The sequence below is a fragment of the Lissotriton vulgaris genome, chromosome 4_1, assembly GCF_964263255.1.
Source record: "Lissotriton vulgaris chromosome 4_1, aLisVul1.2, whole genome shotgun sequence".
NCBI lineage: Eukaryota > Metazoa > Chordata > Amphibia > Caudata > Salamandridae > Lissotriton > Lissotriton vulgaris.
In genome coordinates this window covers 390,970,225-390,992,820 of record NC_141691.1, presented here as the reverse complement: position 1 = coordinate 390,992,820, position 22,596 = coordinate 390,970,225, and the positions used below count along the sequence as shown (strand labels likewise).

The 22,596-nt window shown below is 42.9% G+C and overlaps 1 protein-coding gene across 2 annotated transcripts in view; it reads left to right on the top strand.

Annotated features, from left to right (window-relative positions):
- The window catches only part of RPS6KA6 (ribosomal protein S6 kinase A6), a 600,906-nt gene that overhangs the window by 245,494 nt on the left and 332,816 nt on the right, over positions 1–22,596 (top strand). For both annotated transcript variants that reach the window (XM_086918765.1, XM_086918766.1), the window contains 4 exons: positions 415–521; positions 851–888; positions 3,773–3,915; positions 16,523–16,593. In XM_086918765.1, the coding sequence (XP_086774891.1) occupies positions 415–521; positions 851–888; positions 3,773–3,915; positions 16,523–16,593 (359 nt within the window). The remainder of the gene's footprint in view (positions 1–414; positions 522–850; positions 889–3,772; positions 3,916–16,522; positions 16,594–22,596) is intronic.

The window sequence follows — 22,596 nt, the reverse complement described above, 5'->3', positions numbered from 1 at the left end:
TCGCAAATTCGAGAACTATCGCATTGCAAATGCTTGTTATGCTTTGGAGCACTTGCTAATAAGGGGTCCATAGGTTTTAAAAACTAATACAAAATGCACAAATTGCTGTTAAGCCTTTGGAAAAAGTTGCAGTTGAAAAATGCTTGCATTTGCATAATTACAAGTGGCACTAGAAGCAAAAGAATTATTTCAGATATGCTACTTCTAAGGAAATATTGTATTGGTCTTACCTACACAAATCATGTATGAATTACTTTTTTATCATGGTATTCTCTTAGCAATATACTGTGAGTAAAATGTGTGCTTTACGGTTAACAAGATTGAAGGCAAGGGTGGAGCTTTGTTTTTTTATTACATCTTATTACTGCGAATGAAAGCAAATATCAAAAGGTAAATCTGTGCAGTTTTTATTAGGTTATGTTTACAGAGGAAGATGTGAAATTCTACCTCGCAGAACTGGCGCTTGCTTTGGATCATCTGCACAGCTTGGGAATTGTGTACAGAGACCTGAAGCCAGAAAAGTAAAGTACAACGCATTCTCTTAACTCCATAATTATATATAAATATATATTATTGCACCCTCTCGTATATATAACTTTTATTTAGTTGCTATTAGTTACAAATGTTAAGAATAATGGCCACTTACTTTTGCTCCAGTCCACGTATATATTATTTAATATTAAAAAATTGATACTTCTATAAAAATAACATGCTATAAATCTGTTTTTGTTTAAACTGTAGTTAAAGATGTACTTAACAACTAATGGTAGTTACTATTTTGTCAAATGCTTATTTCTATATAACATATCCTGTGTTATGTGTATTGGTGAATGTGGATTTTAATTTTCAGCATTTTGCTTGATGAAGCAGGACATATCAAGTTAACAGGTAGGTCCAACCTGAATAGCACAGTGTGTTCATGTTTGCAGTAATGTCAGCGGTGCATTAGTGTAATGTAAGAGAGCCAAGATTGTGTTGCACCTCCATCAGTATTTCTTTGCTTTCCATTAAGATTCTTTGTAAGTTCTAGCTGTTCTCGTACAGTCCAACATAGCAATGATATGCCGTGCTGAACACCTCTCCAAAGATATATATTGCCTGGTATCTTTTAGAAGCGATCCTTCAAGATGCTTTCATTTCTAAACGTTAATCCCTTTTCATGCAGTACTCCATGTGCTTACCAGACTACATGTATTCTGTAGGCGATGTCACCTGGCCCAAAACCTAACATCAAGCTGTCAGTGTTGTTCCTGGTGGCTTCTGTTCCAACAGTGTGCATGAACGCTAAAGCTCTTGTCGCTGCTTGAAATCACTTTCACCTGTAAGCAGGGAGATGGAAGCTCAGTGTGAGTGTACTTCTGTAAATGTACATCATTAACAAATATTACTTTGCCACCTCGGAATCTAATATTTATCCTGGTAACAACCTCCCAGGGAATCTATAATGTAATGGATAAAATGTAGAGAAAAATAAGCAGTTAAGCGAAAGTAATTACAAAATTATAGTGAGAGATTTACAAAAATAATATGCACTCCCAGAGACAACGTTTAAAATGAAACTTCTGGGGGAAGCGAGCAAATGCTTAAATTGTACTTATCTGTTTATTTTGCTTTCCCTTGATTTCACATTTCTAAAGCTTATACTTAGTAACATTCTGTTAAAAAAGTTGCACAATGTACACAAAATAGTATTTCTCAGCAACCCAAAATGAATGCATTCTATTTTCACGCAATGCCATTTCTAGATAGATTTCATTGCATATTATAACTGGGATCAAAGTAATTTCAAAGTATCCGGATTCCCCTGTGCTGTTTTGTATCATCTCAACAATAGGTCGGAATAATTTACATATTGCTGCTATTTTAATACAAAGAACTCAAGTTTTTTCAGTTTGCCAACAAGTGTGTCTAGTGAACCATCCACTGATGAGACAGAAAAGGCCTTAAGTAAAATGTCGGTTAAACAAGAAGCATTTAAGGCCTGAATTGCACGATCAACGATAAGCTGTGAATAACTGGCGGCCTTTGCTGCCTTACTAAACAAAGAAATTAACTTATTGGAAGAACACCTATAGCCGCTGTTACACACTTTTGGTGGTGTGTTGTCTTCCAAAAATACATTCTGCAGAATGTGTTCTCTGTTGTAAGAATTGATATTTCCCGGCTTCGTCTTGGATGTGAGTGGCAATATTTGGACAGTTTTCTGCTAGGCATATATTTATCATCCAAAGCAGCCAGTCCCTAGTTGGTTCTAGACTTGCTCCAAGGCTCAAGCCATTGCTTTATATAAGAATGTATGATTCGCCCAAACTTGATTGGTTAAAACTCAGTAATTATCACATCACTTTATTGTCGTTTAGGCTCCTGTTTAATCTTAAAATAATGTTGTACATTTATAGTAGAGCATACAGTTGGTGCATACCTTTGGGATCCCACATTTTGCTGTTCTCAATTACAAACTCTCTTTTAAACTCGGGCATGCATGTCTGTCCAATAAAAGCCCACCTTGTATACAATTCTTGTGACTGGTTCCCGCATCCAGATGTGCAACTTTGGCAGAGATTCGTCCAAAATTGATGAGGTTAAATTTTTTAAAGCTGCCATTTCATTCACATTTTCATCTTTCTCACATATCCTCAAAATAATTCAGCATCTTAAAATACACCTTCATTATGAGAGGCCCCTGTTTGTAAAACTTAATTGCTGGCTTGCCAGAAGTCATATCCATGCTTACCATGTGTGCATCGTCCCACCCCAAGTCGATGAAACATTCATATGAACTAAATGAATGTTATTTCAGAATACAGTGTAAATCAAAAAGCTTCTAAGATACAAGTTAGCATAATTGTTTGAGTCCAAGATTATAAAGTTCACCATTCAATTATTTACACATCAATCAGTCTATTTGTATTATGCTTAACTACAACCCACTGCAGATTTAATGCTGCACTCTTTATTTTATCTTTCATTCCATCTTTTCTTGTGTTAAAAGTATGGAGAATTTGATTTCAGAAAGTCAATGGTCAAATGTTCTTAAAGGCAATATCATCTCAATGAGGGCTGTATGAAACAGGCTCTGACAATAAAACATGGTTTATTCTGATACCTTTAAAGTTGTGTTTGGGTTTCCATTGCATAACATCTAGAGCTCACACTCTTTTCTTATATGCATTGTTTTGAGTGGAGTGGTGGTGGACATTATTAGAAATTGTGAAACTATATTTAGCTTACAACAGACTTATTGTACCATTGCGTGTGTGTGTGTATATATATATATATATATATACATATACATACCCACAAAGTGATCCTCATTAATTTGTAGCGCTCTGCAGTGGGTGCTCTGCATAGGGGCGGGATCCTGGCCCTAATTCAATTTTAAACAACAAAAGATGCGGCACTCTGAGCAGGCTAGGAGCTTGATTTATTCCTCGTACGTACGTGTGATACAAGGAATAAATCAAGCTAAAAGCCTGCTCAGAGTGCTGCATCTTTTGTTGTTTAAAAAAAATATATATATATATGTGTGTGTGTGTATATGTGCGTGTGTGTATATATATATATATATATATATTTGTGTGTTTGTATATATGTATATATGTCAGTTATTGCTCAGATGTTTCAGCCATTTGCTTACCATGGCAAAAGAGAACTCTTCCAAGTGCCCCCCAAAATATGAGTGCACAGTCTCATAATGGCCCCATGATAGTATGTTGTATGGTTGCCATGTTTTTAGAATAATCATATTTTCAAAGCATGCTTTATTTTGTAGACTTTGGACTGAGCAAGGAGTCTGTGGACCAGGAAAAGAAGGCATACTCATTTTGTGGCACTGTAGAGTATATGGCTCCTGAAGTGGTAAACAGACGGGGTCATACCCAAAGTGCAGATTGGTGGTCTTTTGGTGTACTTATGGTAAGAAATAGTACAACACTACTTTCCTTACATTTAGATTGTTCTGTTGTAATATTTGAAGCCATATTGAAAAAAATGGAGTACTCTGGGCTTCTAATGGCTAATAGAAGCAAGAAGCTCCAACATTTCCAATGTTTGTTCACAGCTGTTGCTGTGAACAAAAGGCTTCACTGAGCGTGACGGGATTTCAGTCCCCTCGGGCTCCATGAGGCCTTTGTTTTACAAACCGAACATTGTGCCCTCTAGAGGCTGAATGGTCTAATGGCTTTAGAGCCCTCCGTAGCGGGCTCTACCAGCCATTAAAGACCACTCCCTGGTTAACCCCATGGCTGCTAAGGCAATTCCCCTCCTGTGCTGGAGATTGCTCTATTTCATTGTTTTATGACGAGCTGGGCTCGTCATCAGTGTACGAGGAGGCTACACCATGACGAGCCCAGCTCGTCATGAGTGTGGAAGGGGTTAAAGCCCTCACCTTCAGCTGGTGCGGGCCTTTAATGGCCTGCAGAGCCCACTATGGTGGGTTCTTTGGCGATATTAGTGTCATTTCTAGGTAATGCTGTTCTGAATAATTAACTGAGAATAATCTGATGTGCAGGGTATTCTCTTGTGTAAATATATTGCATTAAATATGATTGGGCATTTGTGGTGCAGAAGCCATTGGTTTCATTCAAAGATATGTGAGTAGTTTTTGATTCTAGGATATGGCACAGTTAAGTCTTTGTAAAATGTCCCACTTTTTAAGTCTATCCTTTCAAATAGCTTAAACTGTTGGCCAGACGTTTGCTTTTTTCAAAGATTCTAAATAAAAAGCTACATGTACATTTACAAATATAGAGATCTTTTGGGTCTGCAATTTGCAGTCTTCGTGCATTGATTAACTATATTGTCATTCATATTTTTATTCCAAACGCCACAGCTTACAGCGTGGCACAGTTGGCCAGCACACATCCTATGGTGGCCCTTCTTTCTGCGAGTGACCTCAATGTACTGGTTCAGAATGCACACATTCAACTAAAAAAATAGTTGGTTTCAATGCCCCTTCTTCTTTTTTGAATGAACACTAATTTTCCTATCCCAAACTTATAATTATTTTGTGTTTTAACATTGATTACCTTTCAAAGATGGCTGTTGTGCTTTCAATGTGTCAACCATTTTGGAATGTTAAAGAATGATGAAGTATTATCGGAGTGGTTTAATTACATAATTGATTAATAATAAAGAATTGGAGACCCACTACTAAGTTGTCCACAGTGTGTTCAGAATCATTGGCAAATCCAGTAGCACTACAGACAGCCAGAAAAAATCCGGTTATATAGGTTTTGCCAACTGTTCATGTCTGACATTCGTTACATCAATGCCTTTTGTTATTTCATCAGTATTGCTTTTATCAGAATACTTTGTCATTTCTCAAATACAGACGCATTCTTGCTACTCCAGAGTCAAGTTATTAGTCTTTTGTAGGACAGTAAAGCCAAAGTTATGAACATCTGTATCTTTCCTTTAGATTTCATAAACGGTATAAGCCTAACTAACAGCAAATTGTAAATCTATCAGTCCCTCACTCTCTCACCTTCAACACTGTAGAACATGAACTATTACTATTCAGAGTATACTGAAAAAATGCATTATTTAAGGGACTTCTCAAAGCCACACTCAGTGAACTATAAAAAAGTTAGTTCTGCAGGTAGGATCCATTGTGCCTAATATTATACATTGCCATCATTGCCATATAAATCTAGTCATAATTTTGCTACGTTGGATCCTCATTGTACCATCTTCAGTACAGCCAGACAGACCCAAAAAAAATCATTTACAACTCCTGAGTACCTTGTGTAGAAGTGTCACTGTTGAAAAGTGGGTTAATATTAGAGGCAAATGCATGTCTTTCACTGGCAAAAACACCAATTTAATAAATATTTGAGACACAACTCATAATAAAAATCCAACACCAATTTATAAAAGTAGAAAATATTTCTATCTTTAAATTGGCACCAAAACCAAAGAAAATCCAATGTAGGCAACTGGAGATATGAATTTTTAAAGATGTAGCACATAGAAACATATAGCGCCTATTGTGACATCTGGTCGCGCTAGACTGGGTCAAAGTCAAAGTTTCAGGCTGTACGTGATGAAGCCCTGTGTAGCTACCCTTTGCGGTAGGTCTCGGTCAAAGTTTTTACCTTCTGAATTAGAATTTGTTCTCGAGCTTTTCTTCTTAGGGTCCCTCAAAGCTCTCAGCCAGTCTGGATTTTTAGAGGGTTCGCCGGCTTGCCTTGCGACAAGCTCTCGGTCAAAGTTGTGGAAGTCGGACCTCTGGAGCTTTCTAGCTGGACGAACTAGGGATCCACGCCGTCTCATGGTTGAAGGTGGGCGGCTTGGCTCTCTCATTTAGTCCCGGTCACCTTTTCTACATTCGGACTAAGAAACTTTTACGGAACTTTTTCTTCAGGGTTTCCTTGATGCTTCGGTGAGGGTTCACGGGCTTGGGTTTCCGCTCACTCCCGTTCAAACTCTGGAAGTCGGATCTCAGGAGCTTTTCAGTGGGACTAACCTGCATATCAAGCCAGCTCACGTTGAGGGTCGCCGGCTGGCTGACTAGGTCGAGTCAGTCCACTTATGCAGTTTTTTCCAAAGTTGCTCCAAACTTCTGGAATTTCTTCCTGAAGTTCCTCAAAAGGTCCCAAAGTGTCCACAATGTACTCCAAGGGTATGGAAGTTCCAAGATGGTCCATGAAAGTTTGGGACTGCAGTTCCCACAATCCACTTCGATAAAACCCTTACAAATCCTCTGGTAGTACTCTAGGCTGAGGATTCTTGGTGCTGATGTTCCAAGTGATCTCTGTTACCCTGTAGTTTGCAGGGAGTCCACTGTTTAGTCATTTTGAAGCACGGTAGTCCACAGGGCTGTAGTTCTGGATTGTGCAGCAGGCGCATTCCTCAGAGTGCAGAGCTTAGTTGGTGCAAATCAAACTTCTCAGCTTGGACCCTTCTTCGCTCTTAAGTTTCAAGCAGCTGGTCTGAGAGGCTCTGCCCCTCTAAGATACTTATTCCAGATTCTCTGGGTCAAGCAGGAGGGTACATCTGTCCAATGAGGTGAAGGGCAACACCCCACAGTTTGACCACATCCTCCAAAGTGTGACACTATTTTGTCCCAGAGAGTACCATTTCTCCAAAATTCATCATGGCTGATTTTCCAGCTGGGAGAGAAGAGCTAGCTAAACACACCCCCAGGATGGTTAATCTCCATAGTCTCTCCCCCTTGCATCTGTTCATTCCTTCATTAATCCCACCATCTGGCACGGTTTATAGTGGAGCGGTGTAAACGAAACAGACTTCTTCTGCCTGTCTCCTCCTTTCATTGAAGAATATTGTTTATGACCCCTCCCCCTGCTCTGGCATTCTTATCTAGCAGAACCTTATCCTCCCAGAAGGGCTATCTAACGCCAGGGGCTACTTATCACCTCATCAAAGGAGCCTGGATAATCTACTTAACTCTGACCAATCAGGACAGACCTCTGGAAGGCTGGATTTTGGCTTGCAGGCAAGAAAGTCTTATAACATCTTGTCTGTACACTTTGGAGAAATTCAACAATACCATGTTGTTGGATTTATCAATACCATTCTAGGAATGGCATTTTTATGATTCTCCTAGCGGGAACTATTAGTTAATAACTTCTTGTCATTTTAATTTATGTGGCAGTGGATTTGCAATGGGAACCGTGACTTGAGCCATTATATCCTTCACCAGAGCTTCTACAAACATATTTTAAAAGGACCCTCCCTATATCTACTGGACACCCCACCCCTGGATCACTTAGGTGAGCCTTTAGGGGTTCTGAATAGGGAAAAAGATTGCAGATCCTCACTACAAAGTGCTCCTAGCATAAAAGTCAATGTTGTGAAGCAACACCCAGGGGAGACTCTGGGAGTACCTAATATGCCTAAACATTGTAGTTTATCAATTTTTAAATGCCCCAAACACCAAAGTCGTTTTTGGGCACAATTAGCATTGTAAAAGCAGTCCTGACCTCAGGCCTCAGCAGTGCACTCATGCAAGTGCATAAAGCGTTGTTGGCCTCTAAACTGCTCTGCCCTTGTATGCCCTAGGGTCTTATATGGGAGGTCATCCCAATCATAGGGGTACTCTAACCCATAGTGTACCCTAGTTTATGCAGATGTTTTCACTGTATTCTGTCTCTTCAGCATAGCACTGGCCCTAGGCTTGGTTAGGCAGAGCACAGGGTCAGTCAGAGTCAGTTACCACCAGTACCAGTCAGCAAAAATGTTGGATGGTGCTCAGGGCAGAGGATGACTTTGCAACAATCACTCTATCTGGTTGCACACACGCACAAAGCATTACGTTTCTAGTTTCCTACTCCTAGACCACACACATTTTAGTCATTGTCTGAAAATGCTGAAACCTCAAGCCTGTTTTTTTTACGTAGAGTACTGATAAACTATTTTTACAGCTGTAAATAGGATATCTGAATGGCAAACATGTGCTTACCTGATGTACATTTTGCTGTCCTATTACATAAGGACTGTCATGTAGTTCCTATATCTATATAAAACTTTTCAAATAAATAAATACAGAATCTGTGAGTTTGGATAATAAACTGTGGGATTGGTGGCAGACTGATTCCCTGCTCCCTCACCGGATATTTTAGCCTGTCTGTATCAGGTAGCTCACAGTACCACTATAATCTCATTTTACCAAGGAGAGAATAGATTCTGGCAACCTCAGAACATGAGAACTGTGATCCCTCACAATCGTGGAAACAATATACTTTATCACTCGTGCTCACTTAGTTTGTCTCCGAGGTACACAGAATAAACATACTGGGTGTTCTGTCAATAAGAATTTATTGAACAGCTGTTATTCTAGTGTTGAATAGATGAGCTACAACCATTAGACATTAGCAGAGGTATATTATCAAAAGTACTATGAAAGTAAAACGATGGTACAGTTCTACCATTTTGCAGTAATCATGAATATATACTAGTATATAGAATACATGATAAAAAGTGCTTACTCCTATGATGTCTCCCTAACTAGATGTACCTAAATGTACCTAGCATCTGTGTAGGTGCTATGCCAAGAATCCCTCTAGGATTAAGTCAACCCCATTATCTGAGAATGAGAGAATATGGGACCCCGCAAGGGATGTTAGACCACTGAGAGCTAGAGCAACTGCATGCAGGAACCTTCGCGTCTCTGGTCAGTGTGTCAGCCGGGAAGTCTCGGTCTCCTCTGTCCTTCTAAGCAAGATGTGATGTAAACATACCCATAGGTCTCCCCAGTGGTCTTACCTTTCTGTGTTACTCTGTCGGCCTAAAGAATGACGTTGGGCCTGAAATTTATACAGAGATAATATATAGGAGATGGTAGTCCTGCTGTGCTTCCAAGAAACCTCATGCATAATGTATAAGATTCGAACTAGGGAAAAACCCACGTTCTGAATGCAGTGTCGTATCTAGGTAAAAGGTCAGTCCCTATGAACCGTTATGTATGTAATGTGGGAAAGAATATAGGTGAAAGGTTGCAATGTTACCTGCGCCTATATAGGGTACCTATATGGAATATAACAGGACTGTGTAAGTTCAGTAAGCATTGTACTACACTCTGATAGGTCCTGGTCCATGATCATCAAAACTATAAAATAAAAAGATCTATGTGCCCCAAGCCCACCTTTGGCTCATCCAGTTGTGGAATCCAGCTAGCTGATCCAAGGATATTGTGGCTCTGCCTATGGTGAACATTTGTGTTTTGCTATACATACTCACTACATTATGTTGCGTTTCATGTAAAGTTAGATTGTGGAAATATCAGTCTTTCTGTATAAGCAAAAAATGTCTGAAACACTGCCAAAACGTTTCAATGTACTGCACAGCATAGGGGACTCATTGACTTATGTAAAACTGTGTAACATCTTTCTAGAATGTGATTTATTGATGCAGCCATCTCACTGTTTTAGCTGAATTTACAAATCAATCCCTAATGGGCTCCACGATCTAAATTCTACATGAACTCCTAAGCACAAAGAGACCGAGCAACCTGGCTGATGCTCGGTGTACCTATTTAGACAGCTATAGAGGAGATCGGCTCTGGTTTACCCTCTCGGCCATCATCCACCCAGCCGGCTATGGGATACAGTTTCTCCTCATCCCTCCACTCTGTCTCCCTCCTCCTGGTTTTTCGGTAGTCCCCCTGATTAACTCTTTGCCGCTTTCACTGACTTGTGCAGCCGAAATGACCATTGCCCAATTTCGACACCCCCTTGAGACTGCCTCTCTTCTTGTTTGGCCCTGCGAAGCATCCTCTCACCCCCTTCTCTCCTCTTCCATTTCTAATATGCAAACCGTCTCCGTGAAGAAGTTGGGCACTGATTGTTTTTGGATTGTTCCATGTTATCTAATTTTGCTCTATTAACTGATGTATTCATGTAACACAGTTTATTTTCTCGAGCAATTCATGTAACTGTGTAACGCTGTTCTTTTTGGAGCAATATTCCTCATGTAAAGTGCTCTGATACCGCCGGGTCTAGCCAGCGCTATATAAAACTTTTCAAATAAATAAATAGTTAACATATTGTAAAATAATTCATACAATTGGTCCAGAAAGTCCCATTCTCGTTGTGAACAATTGTATCTCTTTTTAAAGATTTACAGATAGTCCCAAGGGATCTCCTGGAAAAATGCAACTTTAGCAGCTATCCAGTAGTGCTTAAATGCATAGGATTTCTGGATGCAGACTTTCCAACTGGTGGACAGTTCTGCATATGGCTATATGATGCAAATACCCATTTGCACATTTAACCTTTTTTAGTTCGGATTTCCAGAGGATAAATATTTGTCCTTAGAGAAAGCCCTTTCCAAAACACCCTTCAATTAGGAATTTGTGCCTTTCCCATTACCGCCTTTCAAAATATGTTGGTTCTTTTACTTTTGGTAAGTAGGCGAATTAATACATGTGCTATAGATTAAATCCTCCTTGTGTAGTGGAACTACTTCCCGTTTACTGAACAAGAGATATAACTATCCTTGTTAGCTGTTAAAATTCTATAGGTAGGTTAAACAGGCAAAATTGCTCATTGACCTAACACATCCATCGCACAGATCTGTGTTGGAAGGACTTGGATTTTTATTTGGGGTGGTCTACTGCCCACTTCAAGGAATAGACACAACTCTTGTCTGGGTGAATCCCTAAAGTCACTAGCCTCAGATCAACTCCCTTGTAGATATGGTACAGAGCAGACAGGCTTAATTAAGGACAAAATGCAAAATAATAAAATTCCCAAACCTAATCCGAAAAATAGAGTTACCTTTAGTGAATACAATGATACTAAAATGAGATATCAATTTGTAAAGCTTAATGGGAAAATAGGATACAAAATTCACAAATCGTCAATGATAGTCTATGGTCCCTGTAGGCCTGTACCTAGGCGCAATCTGAGGCCCACTGTGATGGAGTGTATATATGCAGCAGCCATGTTCGTCTGGCCAAAGATTTTATCTTCTGTCTGAATCCTTTAAGTCCCAATCCACCAAAGGAGTACACTTCTAAAGCCTCCTCCTTCCCCTCAGGGCATGCACATAGAGACTCACAGGGTATCAGGCAGAGGCAAACAGCAGCATCCAGTCCAGGTCCAATTGCCACTGGTCAGCTGGGTGCTTCCAGGAAAAGACCTTTTGTAGTTTGATGTATTCCTTTAACTTGAACAGGCCATTCTTCTGCCTGGGTACACGTGGGAGCTTTTCTAGTCTTTCCAGGCTTTTCTCCAATCATATGAGTTTTACCCCATTGGTTAGGGCAGTGGTTCCCAAACTTTTTTGACCTGTGGCTCCCTTGACCTAATTGGCAATTGTCCGTGGCTCCCCGCATTTTCCTACCGGTGGGCGGGTGGGAGGGGATTTAAGCCCGACCTCGGTAGTACTTCCTGTTGTCTTCCATAAATTAATTGGGATGCAACGAACAATGAAGGTATTATATACATAGTTATAACAAAACGAAATTAAAACAGTTGTTTAATAAAAACTTGTTAAGTGAGAAACAATACATTCTGTTAATGTGTTGTGTAGGGCTTTGTATGCGTTTGTAAAATGTTTGAATTGGCTGTGTTTGTAAATAGGGAGCCAGTGAAGCTTCTTGAGGTGCAGTGTGATGTGGATGCGGAGTGGGAAGTTGACTTTGAGTCTTGCAGCAGTGTTCTGGATGGTCTAGAGTCTGTGAAGGAGTTGTTTAGAGATTCCGGCACTGAGAGTGTTGCAGTGGTCCAGCCTGCTGGTGATGAGTGCTTGCATGTAGGTCCGTCTGGTGTTCTGAGGCAACCATTTGAAGCTCTTTAGGTGCACGAGACAGAGGACAGCATGTCCTCAACAATGAGGCAGCAGAGGTGTGGTAATTTTTATTGCAAAATTACTAACATTCCATGTCACCCGTACATGGTCAGATGCAGAGGGATAATATGCAGCGGTGCAGGGGTATGGGACTGTGAAGACATGAGTCTGATTAATGTGTATGCCCCATCAGTATTGTAGAAAGTGACGCTGCAAAATCGGGGCTGACTGCTGGTAAACATGCCCCCACCCCTTACGGTGCTGGGAGGCAACTTCAATCCAGTACTGAAATCTCTTTTGGACAGGATGAACACTAAACCAGAGTGAGAGGTGACAGCAGGGATTCTAAAGGTGTTCACACAAGCACTTGGCTGGGAGATATTCAGCGCTCTCTACATGGACAGGAGAGAGGCTATTCTTTCTTCTCCAATGCACACAATGCTGCTAGTTTAGACTGCTTCCTGACACCACTGGCCGCCATGCATAGGTTCATAGTGGCCACGATTGAGGGAGTGATCATAGCAGGGGTGGTGGGGGAGAAGAGAAGAAGGATAATGCACTTGTCGGATTTGGAGATAGAGTTGCTAAGGTTGGAATATGAGTATGTTGCCTCTCCGATGCCCCTGCTGAACCTCAGTCTCGCACTAAAGCGTGAAGAATACCGCATAGTAGGGCACCAAGAGATCAAAACTTCATATTTAGCCAAACATAGCCAAACACAGCCCTGCAGTGTTGGTGCTGCAGCGCTCCAAATTTGAGGAGGGATATTTTGCTACCAAATTACAGGAAGTATGATGAGGCCTCCCAGGGTTGCTCGCTTTCTGAGTCTTTAATGAGCTCCGTGGAGTCTGGCTTTTTACACAAAAAATAATGTGGGTGATACAGGTCTAAAACGGAGGTTGGGCAGAAGATCGGCATGGCATTTGATTAATAATAATCAAATGCCATGCCGATCTTCTGCCCAACCTCAGTTTTACACCCGTATCACCTGCATTAATGTTAGTGTGAAAAAGCAGGCTCCACAGAGCTCGTTAAAGAAATCGGCTGCAATAAGCTTGATTTTGCTAACGTGAGCTCGGCGCCCCTGAGTACTCAGGCCGGTGCACCGGTGTGCCGCGGCGCACAGTTTGGGAACCATGGGGTTAGGGTGTGCTCAGGAGTTATTTCCTCAAACTAGCTAGTGTGAGGCATAAATGTGGCACCTCCAGTCAGCCACTTCATAACACTCTTGGACCTGAGGAAAATCAGAAGAAGACTGAACTGAGGCTGCAGACAGCAAGAAGATCCCTGAGGGGACTGAGGGGACTGGGCCTACTCTTGCTTTAAACAAGCTCTGTCATAGCTACCAGGGGGTGAGCTCAGGTTGATTTATTGATGTTAGGGCTTCGCCATGACAAAGGGTTGTGACTTTTGCTTTAGGAGGGTAATTACCTGCCCAAATTATTCATTCAATTTCTTGCACCTTCTCAGCCGCATTGATGTAGTTAAGGAAAGACTTTTCAGTTTCCAGTCATCTCCTTAGGGCCACACATGGAGTCGAATTATAGTCAGACGTTATAGATTGCACTGATGACTTTAGCCTAATCTGCTCACTGTGAATATACTGTCTAGCGATAGTGGAGTCCTGCATTATAAGACCCTTCCAGATGACTTTCTCAAGCACCCGAAGACCTTGGGTAGGTGAACAAGGGCCTTCATTTTCAATTTTATATGGACAGACATGTGACCGGAGTATTTATTTATCCTCAAGGAGCTTGTATGTATCCGCCTGCATTCTCCGAAAGATTACCTGGTGTGGAGGAAAGGCCAATATGTCGAGGTAGTAGATAAAATTGAGGGTAAGAGAGAGCTATAAGAAAATAATATATACACAAATATGTATTGTGTGGCGCAGAATGAAAGGAGTAGTCTTTATCTGTTGGGTGAAGTAGTCTCCACACATCTACCAGACTATGGTCTCCCTTGGCATCTCACAGAAGGCCCCTGTCATTACTATTATTTCATTTCATTTCAGCATTCTATTCTTGTCAAGTAGGAGGTCTTTTTACAGGTTCAGTCACACCCAACAATAGTTTTGATGTTTCTAAATTCTGTAAGTGCCTTAGTCGGTGCAGAAAAATAATTGTTTTTTTGTCTAGGTGTGCAGTGTGAAAGGTATCTTTGTACACTGAGCCAACAATCAATACCGTGCCCCACTTCTTAATTTTAGTGAAGGCATGTCTGTCCAAGTCTTAAGGATTTTATGGAGGGCAAATTGCGAAACAGTATTAGTATCACTAATTTGCATTTTCTTAGTGTAGGTGGGTGAGTTGTGGAGGGTTCTGAGGAGAGTGATACATGCATACTCACCCTGCCGACGCAATAATTTTACATTTTTTCTTAGGTTTCCTGATGAAGTAAATGAGTCTCCTACAGGGCTGATAGATCAGTGTCTTTGCCCCTAATTTAGATTTGTTTCTCTTAACCAAATGACTGAGTCCTTAGATGTAAGTTGAGTGAAGAGCTTGCACCCAAGTGTAACTGATAAAGTTCTGGAACCATCCATTAAAAGTCAATCAATCAATCAAGTAATTGTAGAGTGCGCTAATCACCCGGGAGGGTCTCAAGGCACTGTGATGTGAAGTGATGAGGAGAGTGGCTCAGCTATGTCTGTACAAATGAATGGCTGGTTTTGGGATAAGTGCTGGTGATAGCATAATTAAGGGATTGATCATGCATACTGTGAGAAAGTACATCTTTCTATGCTTTCATTATGTATGTTTCAAATCTAAAAACCCCACAAAGAGCAATAAAATAAAACATAATGACCAGAAAAAACCTTGTCACATAAGAGAAGATGATGGGTCTCTTACAGGTAAAGAGATGTACTACCTTATTTTGCAGAGAATAGTGATCCCAGAAATGAGCTACTACTATAATACTGTTTCACAATTAGTAATGACAAAAAATGATGTGCTTCTCTGGTTTGCGTCTACCTTTTATAATACAAAATATATAAATAATATATAGAATTATGCACATTTCTTGATTTATTTTGTAAAGGTTTGCCATAATTGCTGAGGGAGATACAATTGATCTAGCAAGATGTTTGCTTAATACTCTGAGGAAAACTCTTCCATGCATGGAGAACTGACAGTGCTTGTATCCTGAATGGAAAAAAGGATTTGGGAAATTAAATCAGTTATTGGATCTGAAGAGAATATTAACATCAAAGAGGTTCAGCAAAAATGTGTTGTCTAATTCCAAGGCAGCTCTTGAAAATATTTACTTTTGAGTAACTGTTTCTTAGAGAAGAAAAAGTCTGATGTAATTAGTGAGGCTTTTAGCCGTCTCCTTAAAGTATTTATCGTTCGGGGGGATGAAAAACTCTATAGTTAGAAACCGCAAACCCTGGAAAAGTGTAGGAATTGTGGACAGAGGTTTCAGATTTAAAATTCCAGAAGAGATAGAGGAATAATGGGGACAAACTCAACCCCTTAAGGTCAGACCCTTTGTTGGATATAGTATTTCTGTGGTTGCCAGTGTTACCTTACTCCTGAGAAATTAAGTTTGCCCTGAAGGCCTTATCTATATTCTAGATGCTATGGTCTCTTCAGGGGAGCTGGAAGTGTATAGTTTATGCTTGTCCTAAAATGTTGCCAAATTAGAGGTATGTTTTTGAATGGGTAAAAGAGATTTGGGGTAATGCAGTAACTCCTGACCCCATGTGTGGCACTGATGGCATATTGTGGATGTCTACTGGGGACTGCTTTGTTGACACTCTTATATTTTGCCTTACTGTTGGCTAGAAACCTCATTTCACAAAAGTGGAGAGCCAAGTAACTTTTCTCATTTAAAGTTGGTGTTAAAAAACAATGGAAAAAGTAAATGAATCCAAGAACGAGCAGTTGATGAAATCTGATAAATGTAACTAACTCAAGTGCCCTGAATAGCCTTATAGTTTGATCACAGGCAGGCCTCTGGCATGTTGTAAGTATGTGGAGTTTTTGTTTACTTCTGTAGTCTTTTATGTTAATGAAATGTAATTTGTTTTACTTTTTATTTTTCTTTCCATACTTTACTTGCATACCTCATTTTTCAGTGAAAAAATAAGCCAGTTTTGGAAGTCGTTTTGGGTTGTTTTACATTCAGTTTGAATATCCTATTTAACAAGATAATTTAACAGTATTCTTGTTTTTTATCAGGGAGAAGGAGTCCACTGAATTAAATTTAAAATTTAAAAGACTTCTGAAACATATGTCCCATTTTAATTTTCTGTTTTATGTTACAGTTTGAAATGCTTACCGGTACATTACCCTTTCAAGGTAAAGATAGGAACGAGACTATGAACATGATACTAAAGTAAGTATTGCTTCAGTTTAACTTTCCAATGAATATTTCCTGAGAATGGCTGATACTGTTTACTTAATAAGAATCCAATGACTCAAAGGTCACCATTTTCATGCTCACACACATTCAGTGAAAATTCTTGGCTTGCATTGCTTCAGCTAAGACGACACAATATGTACTTAATTGTGTAACAATTTTGAATAAAGTGCGACGCTTGATTATTATTTTTTTAAATGTCTTTTTATTAAACAATAAAATAAACAAAAAGAAACATCAGGTGACATATTCATGAATATATCAAGGTTTTCAATGACATTCAAAATATTATGCAGTTACGACAGTTGATGGATCAAGGGGATGCGTGTGCCTCTGATTCTTCTTGACGTGCCGGTGTGACACTGATATTGCTGCTGGAGTGGTCCCAAGCCTCCAAGACCCTACCCCATTTTCGGGGCATCCCCTGGCAGAATAGACTGACCTTTCCCTAAACATACACCAGTCTTAAGTCCTCCATCCATTTCTCAATCTGGGACGGCTGGCTGGCTCCCCACAGTTAGGCGATATTACGCTTCGCTATAATGAAGGCCAGTGTTGCCCATTGCTTTTTGTATGTGTTTAGGTCCGTGGGTTCCCAGACGTTCAGAATGCATCTGCGGGCCTCTGGCTGCATTGTTATCCCCATGACCGCCCGCAGTGTAAAATGAACCTCTCCACAATTCGCTTGTACGCTTCGACAGTGCCACAGTATATGGGTGAACGTCCCCAGTTCCCTACATCCCCTCTTGCATTCTCCGCTCTCCAAGCGGCCCATACGGACCAGACAGGGCCCAGTGACCTATGACCTGTGTAGTATCTTGAGTTGCAGCAGTCTAAGCCTCATCTGAATCCCCACCACCCGCGGGGAGGAAATCGCCTCCTGCCAGTCATCCCCTAACTCTAGACCATCCTCCTTCCAACGTCGCCTTATTATAACTAATGGGTCCTCTATGTTATTTATGAGTCTCTTGTATATCAGAGAGATGGTTTTCTCAGGGAGATGTCCGTCCAGTATTCTGTCTTCAAGGGGAGAGGCATCAGGGAGTGTCATGCCCCTAGGAATGTGTGTGAGCAACGTGTGATGAATCTGGAGATATCGGAAATACTCACAATCATTCAATCATTACTGCCGCCTAAGGGAGTCAAATGTGTGTATCGTTCCCTCCCCCCAAACATCTTTCATGTGCATGATCCCTATAAGGTCCCACTTATCAAATCCATTGGACTTCCATAAACTTCCTAACCTCTCCGAGTTCCAAAGCAGAGTGGCGAGTGTGAGCTTTCCCTCCCATTTGAGGTGCCTAGACAGGCTGTAATGTGCACAGGATAAATGTGTGTACTGCACGCCGCCTGGGTTACGAGCCCGCCAGCTATCTACTAGCCCGTTGTGTCCAAGTAATCGGGGAGCCACCTCTGCGCCGGTCTCAGTGTCCGGGCGGGATCTCGGTCCATATCCCTGTCCACTATAGCATTAAAGTCGCCTCCCAACACCATTATGCCCAAGGGCAAGGTCAAGAAAATGGATCCCAGGTCGCAAAATGTATCCGACTGTAAGCCGGGCGAGACATCAATGGAAACAAAGGTAACTGTCTTCCCCTCCCACTGACCCAATATACCGATATATCTACCCCTCTGGTCAGACCATGTAGCCCGAATGGTCAGGGGAAATAAGTTCTTCACCAATATGGCAACCCCTCTCGACCCCGTAGTGAATCCTGCATGCCCCACCAGCTTGTATCCCCTCTTCTGTAGGGCCATGCATCTGTTTCCAACGAGATGCGTCTCCTCAGGAGCACAACATCTGTAGAGTGTCTTCTAATAAACTGGTGAACCATCCCTCTCTTTATCTTAACACCTAATCCGTTCACATTCCAGCTAAGCACTCTAATCCCTGATCCCTGTCTATTGTTTGACATTGGGCTGGTGTGGGAGTGTCGCTAGCCTGCCGCTGTCTCCTGATGTTGTATAACTAACACAAACTACAAACATTCCCACAAACAATCCCTCCCTGCACCTCTGCTCATGGCGTTTGCCCATCCCCCACTGGCAGAGTACCTGTTGCCCCACACAATAAACTTACTCGACAACTAAAGGTAGTAAAGAGGAGGAGGGCCGATGCTCCATCTCACCCCCCCCCCAACCAGAATTAAAATTTTCTTGGAGCCAACATTACCCAATTGGATCATGGTACTCCCGGGGGCCGGGTGGGCAACTCAACTGTCGGGCCACTACCCCAATACCTGACAATGTACATTAGTCCCAATCGCTGTGCATCTGCTCTCATTCCTGCTCCTGTGGTGCTTCCTCGCCGTCTCTGTCCCGCTTCCCGGAGCTACCAGGGGGACGCCAGTCCGATGCCACCTCCGGATTATCAAAGAACCAAGCTCTCCCGTCGATCTCCACCTTCCGGCGTGCCTGGAACATCATGGCATATTTGATCCCTTTGTCCCAAAGTTTCTTTTTAACCGCAAGAAAGTTCTGGCGCGTTGTTTCTGCACCATTTGTGTGAAATCAGGGAAGAACGAAATGGTGGCATTCTCGTACTGCAGAGGGGGTCCCAGGCGAGCCGCCTGCAGGATAGAGTCTCTGTCCCTGAAGTTTAGTATCCTGGCAATCATTGGGTGTGGCGGCGCGCTAGGCTTAGGCCGTCACCCTGGGGCCCTGTGCGCTCTCTCGATGGTAAAGAAGTTACCCAGTCCCTTGGGCTTGAGGTGGGTGGGGATGAGTTCCTAGACAAACAAGTCCGGGGCCGGGCCCTCAGACTTCTCAGGCACTCCCAGTATGCGAACGTTGTTGTGTCGGGCTTTCCCTTCATACTCATCCAGCTTGTGTTCAGTCGCTTCACAAGAGGTTTTGAGCTCCCGCCCTTCCTGTTGGAGCTCCGCCACGTCTTCAGTCAAACTGGCAGTCTTTATATCCAGCGATTTAACCCTCTTGTTTACTTTAGTGAGGTCTGCTCGGATAAGGTTAACTTCAATGGTGACGGTGTCTAGCTTATTATCCAGCAATTCCATTTTCTGCCCCAGGGACGATTTGACCCCGTCTATTGCAGCCATGACGTCTAGGAGTGTCAGGTCAGGTGGTGGGCTCGAGGAGTCCACCCCCGTCCCGTTGGCAGAGGATGTCTCAAATCTGTAGGGGAACCTCTCGGCATTGTGTAGCGGTCCAACTTGTTTGACTGGACCTGTCTTGTCCCTTTGGATGTCCTCAGCTGGTGCCTGTCTGCATCTTGTTTGGTTGCCATCTGAAATTATTTTCCCGGGCACGCCGGTCCCGTACCCCTCTCCAACTACGTTACAGAGTGTCACGGCCCACTTCAAACACGTCTGGATATCTGCGTCTCTTCTTCCCTCCCAGGGTCAATATTCCAGGGTCCAGGCCGGAGGACACAGCGCTATAAGATCACGACTGTCACTGTGCCCAGGACTATCAGGTTCGCGAAGGAACAGGCGCCCCCAGGGACCCGGAGACTAGCCCCTCTCAAGGCAGGCGGCTAACTGATGAACACCTCTCCGGGGGGAGGGGGCCTCTCCCTGGCCCGCCAACAACATTACCAGGGCCAGGCCTCCGATTACTGTCTCCGCGCCACTTCCTCACATCTCAGCCGCCAGCCCCGCAGTCCCCACATGGCCAAAGGGTAGTCTCCAGGGGGGTGCCAACAATCCAGCACACCCGGGATCCACAGCGGGTCCTATTGGCAATTACCCGGCAAGATGTCTGGCCGTTGGGGCACTGGGACCAGCCCTCCAGGGTGCGCAGCGCGCCCCCACCTCCCTGGCACGTAGGCGGGGGGAGGGGAGGAAGAGCGTTCCACCCGCCAGCCCAACACCCCTCGGTCCCCCCTCGGGACCACCTCGCATTCGTCTCGCTTCCAAACTGCACCAGTACTGGCTCCCTTTCTCCTGGTCGTTGTCTGCCCCTCCAGGGACCGTGCGTGGAGGGGGGGGCCCTCCAACAATCCCCAACTCATCCCCTCCGCCTTCGATACGTCCTCGCAACTCCTCTCGAAAAGTAGGACGGGGCCGGCGATTTCCAGTACGCGGCCCGCTGTTGTTCCACTCCGCCTCGACACAGACCCGAGTACCCGGGTCCAGACTCCGCACAGGCCATAATTTCATGCTTTTGTAGCTCTGGCCCCCGATGTCGCCGGAGGGCCGGAGTTGCATTCGGGAGCATCGCTTCCTTTCTGTTATCGAGTGGTACCATCCAAGTGCAGGATTTATTCCAGGATGTCAGGGCTGGGGGACGGGCACAGAGGAGCCCAGTTCCTACGTGGCCATCTTAGACCGACGCGTGGCTCCTCCTGGCGACGCTTGATTATTAAAGTGTAAAATGATGCACAGTGATAGGGGTGCCGAGTGAGAACTCTGAGGAATGCAAAGGTTTGTCGCCTAGAAATTGAGAAGCTCTGTAAACAGTTCAAAAAGTGATGGAAAGTACCTGACACTTAATTTTTTTGTAATCTTCTTTTTATTAAACATGTTTCAGAAAAGGAGTACCACAATACATACACAGGATGCAGTGCCAAATACATCAGTTAGCATAGTTCCACGTTTCCCAATCCCCAGCAGCATATCATTGTACTCAACTGAATCTGGAGGGTTGTTTACTACCTCCGCTCCCTATCTTAACCCTGGTTTGTCCCTCTTGCCTCCTATCTCTAGTTCTTGTATTTATTTTTTTATTGCCTTTTAAAGTTATTACAAGTATCTTATTCGTAGCCGTTTTACAGATATATAAACCACGTGAGTTTCATTTACTGCAACATCAACAATAACAACAAAAAACAAGAAAGCACGACAACATCTGCGTGTTAAAACAGTAGACCTTACTAAATTCCCAATGTCCACACATATATATGAATATCTAGCGTACATCTATCAGGTCAATGTGGCATGACACATTTACCTTATTGTGGGGCTATGAACTGGAGAATCTAACTTAGAGTGTTCAATACCTTTCCGTTCGCTTAGGTGACGCTCACAGATGCATGGGGGGTGACTGTGTAGGCTTCTGATTGGCATTGTATTTCGCTAGCCAGGTTTGGAATGGTCCCCATATTTCTTTGGGTCGGGACGCGATGGGCATCAATTCCCAAAATGTACCCAGTTGTTCTTGACAAAATGTAGTATCTACTACTGAGCTCTTAATGGTGGAGGCAATTGATTGTCCTCAATGCATAGCCACTCTTCATTTCGCTAGACGAGCAGCATGGCTAGAAACGTCTGCTTGCCGTAGGGGCATCTTCGAGGTATCCCAATATTCCTATAATGGGTGTGGGTTCTATATGACCCCCTTGTAGTCTGCTAATTGTTTGAAATATCTCAACCCAGTAGAAGGCTATCGTTGGGCAGCTCCAGGCAATGTGTAGAAAAGAGGCCTGCTGTGCGCCGTATCTCCAGCAATTTGCCTCCAGACAAAGCCCCATGCAATGAAGTTGGATAGGGGTTCTATAAACTCGATTTAATAATTTGTAGTGTATTAGTCTTAGTTTATAGTTGGGGGAGAAAGCTTCTAGTTGGGCTAGCTCCTGTACTTCATCCAGGCACCCCATATCTTTCTCCCATTTGCGTGGGCAGGCCTTTCTCGGATAGATTGTCTGTTCCGCTCGTTGACACCAATCAAGATCCTTTTTCCATGCCTCGAGTGATGGAACCTCCCCCGCACCCCATGCTCGGGCAATATTCCTTTTGGCCACCTGCCAAAGCAAGCCATATTTTAGCATATTTCAGCCAGAGTACCTCCCCCACCACTCCCAGGATGTGCCATTTTGCTTCCATCGGGACCTGTGTTGCCACCACAGTCGCCATCACCTGGGCAATACCACTCCAGTATCTTTGAATCTTAGGGCATGACCATAGGCTATGGACGAAAAGGCCCTTCTCGCCACACCCTCTCGCACACTCCTCCGAATCGCAATGACCTATGCGATATTGCACTGTCCTTGGAGTGGAAGACCTATATAGTATCCGAAGTTGA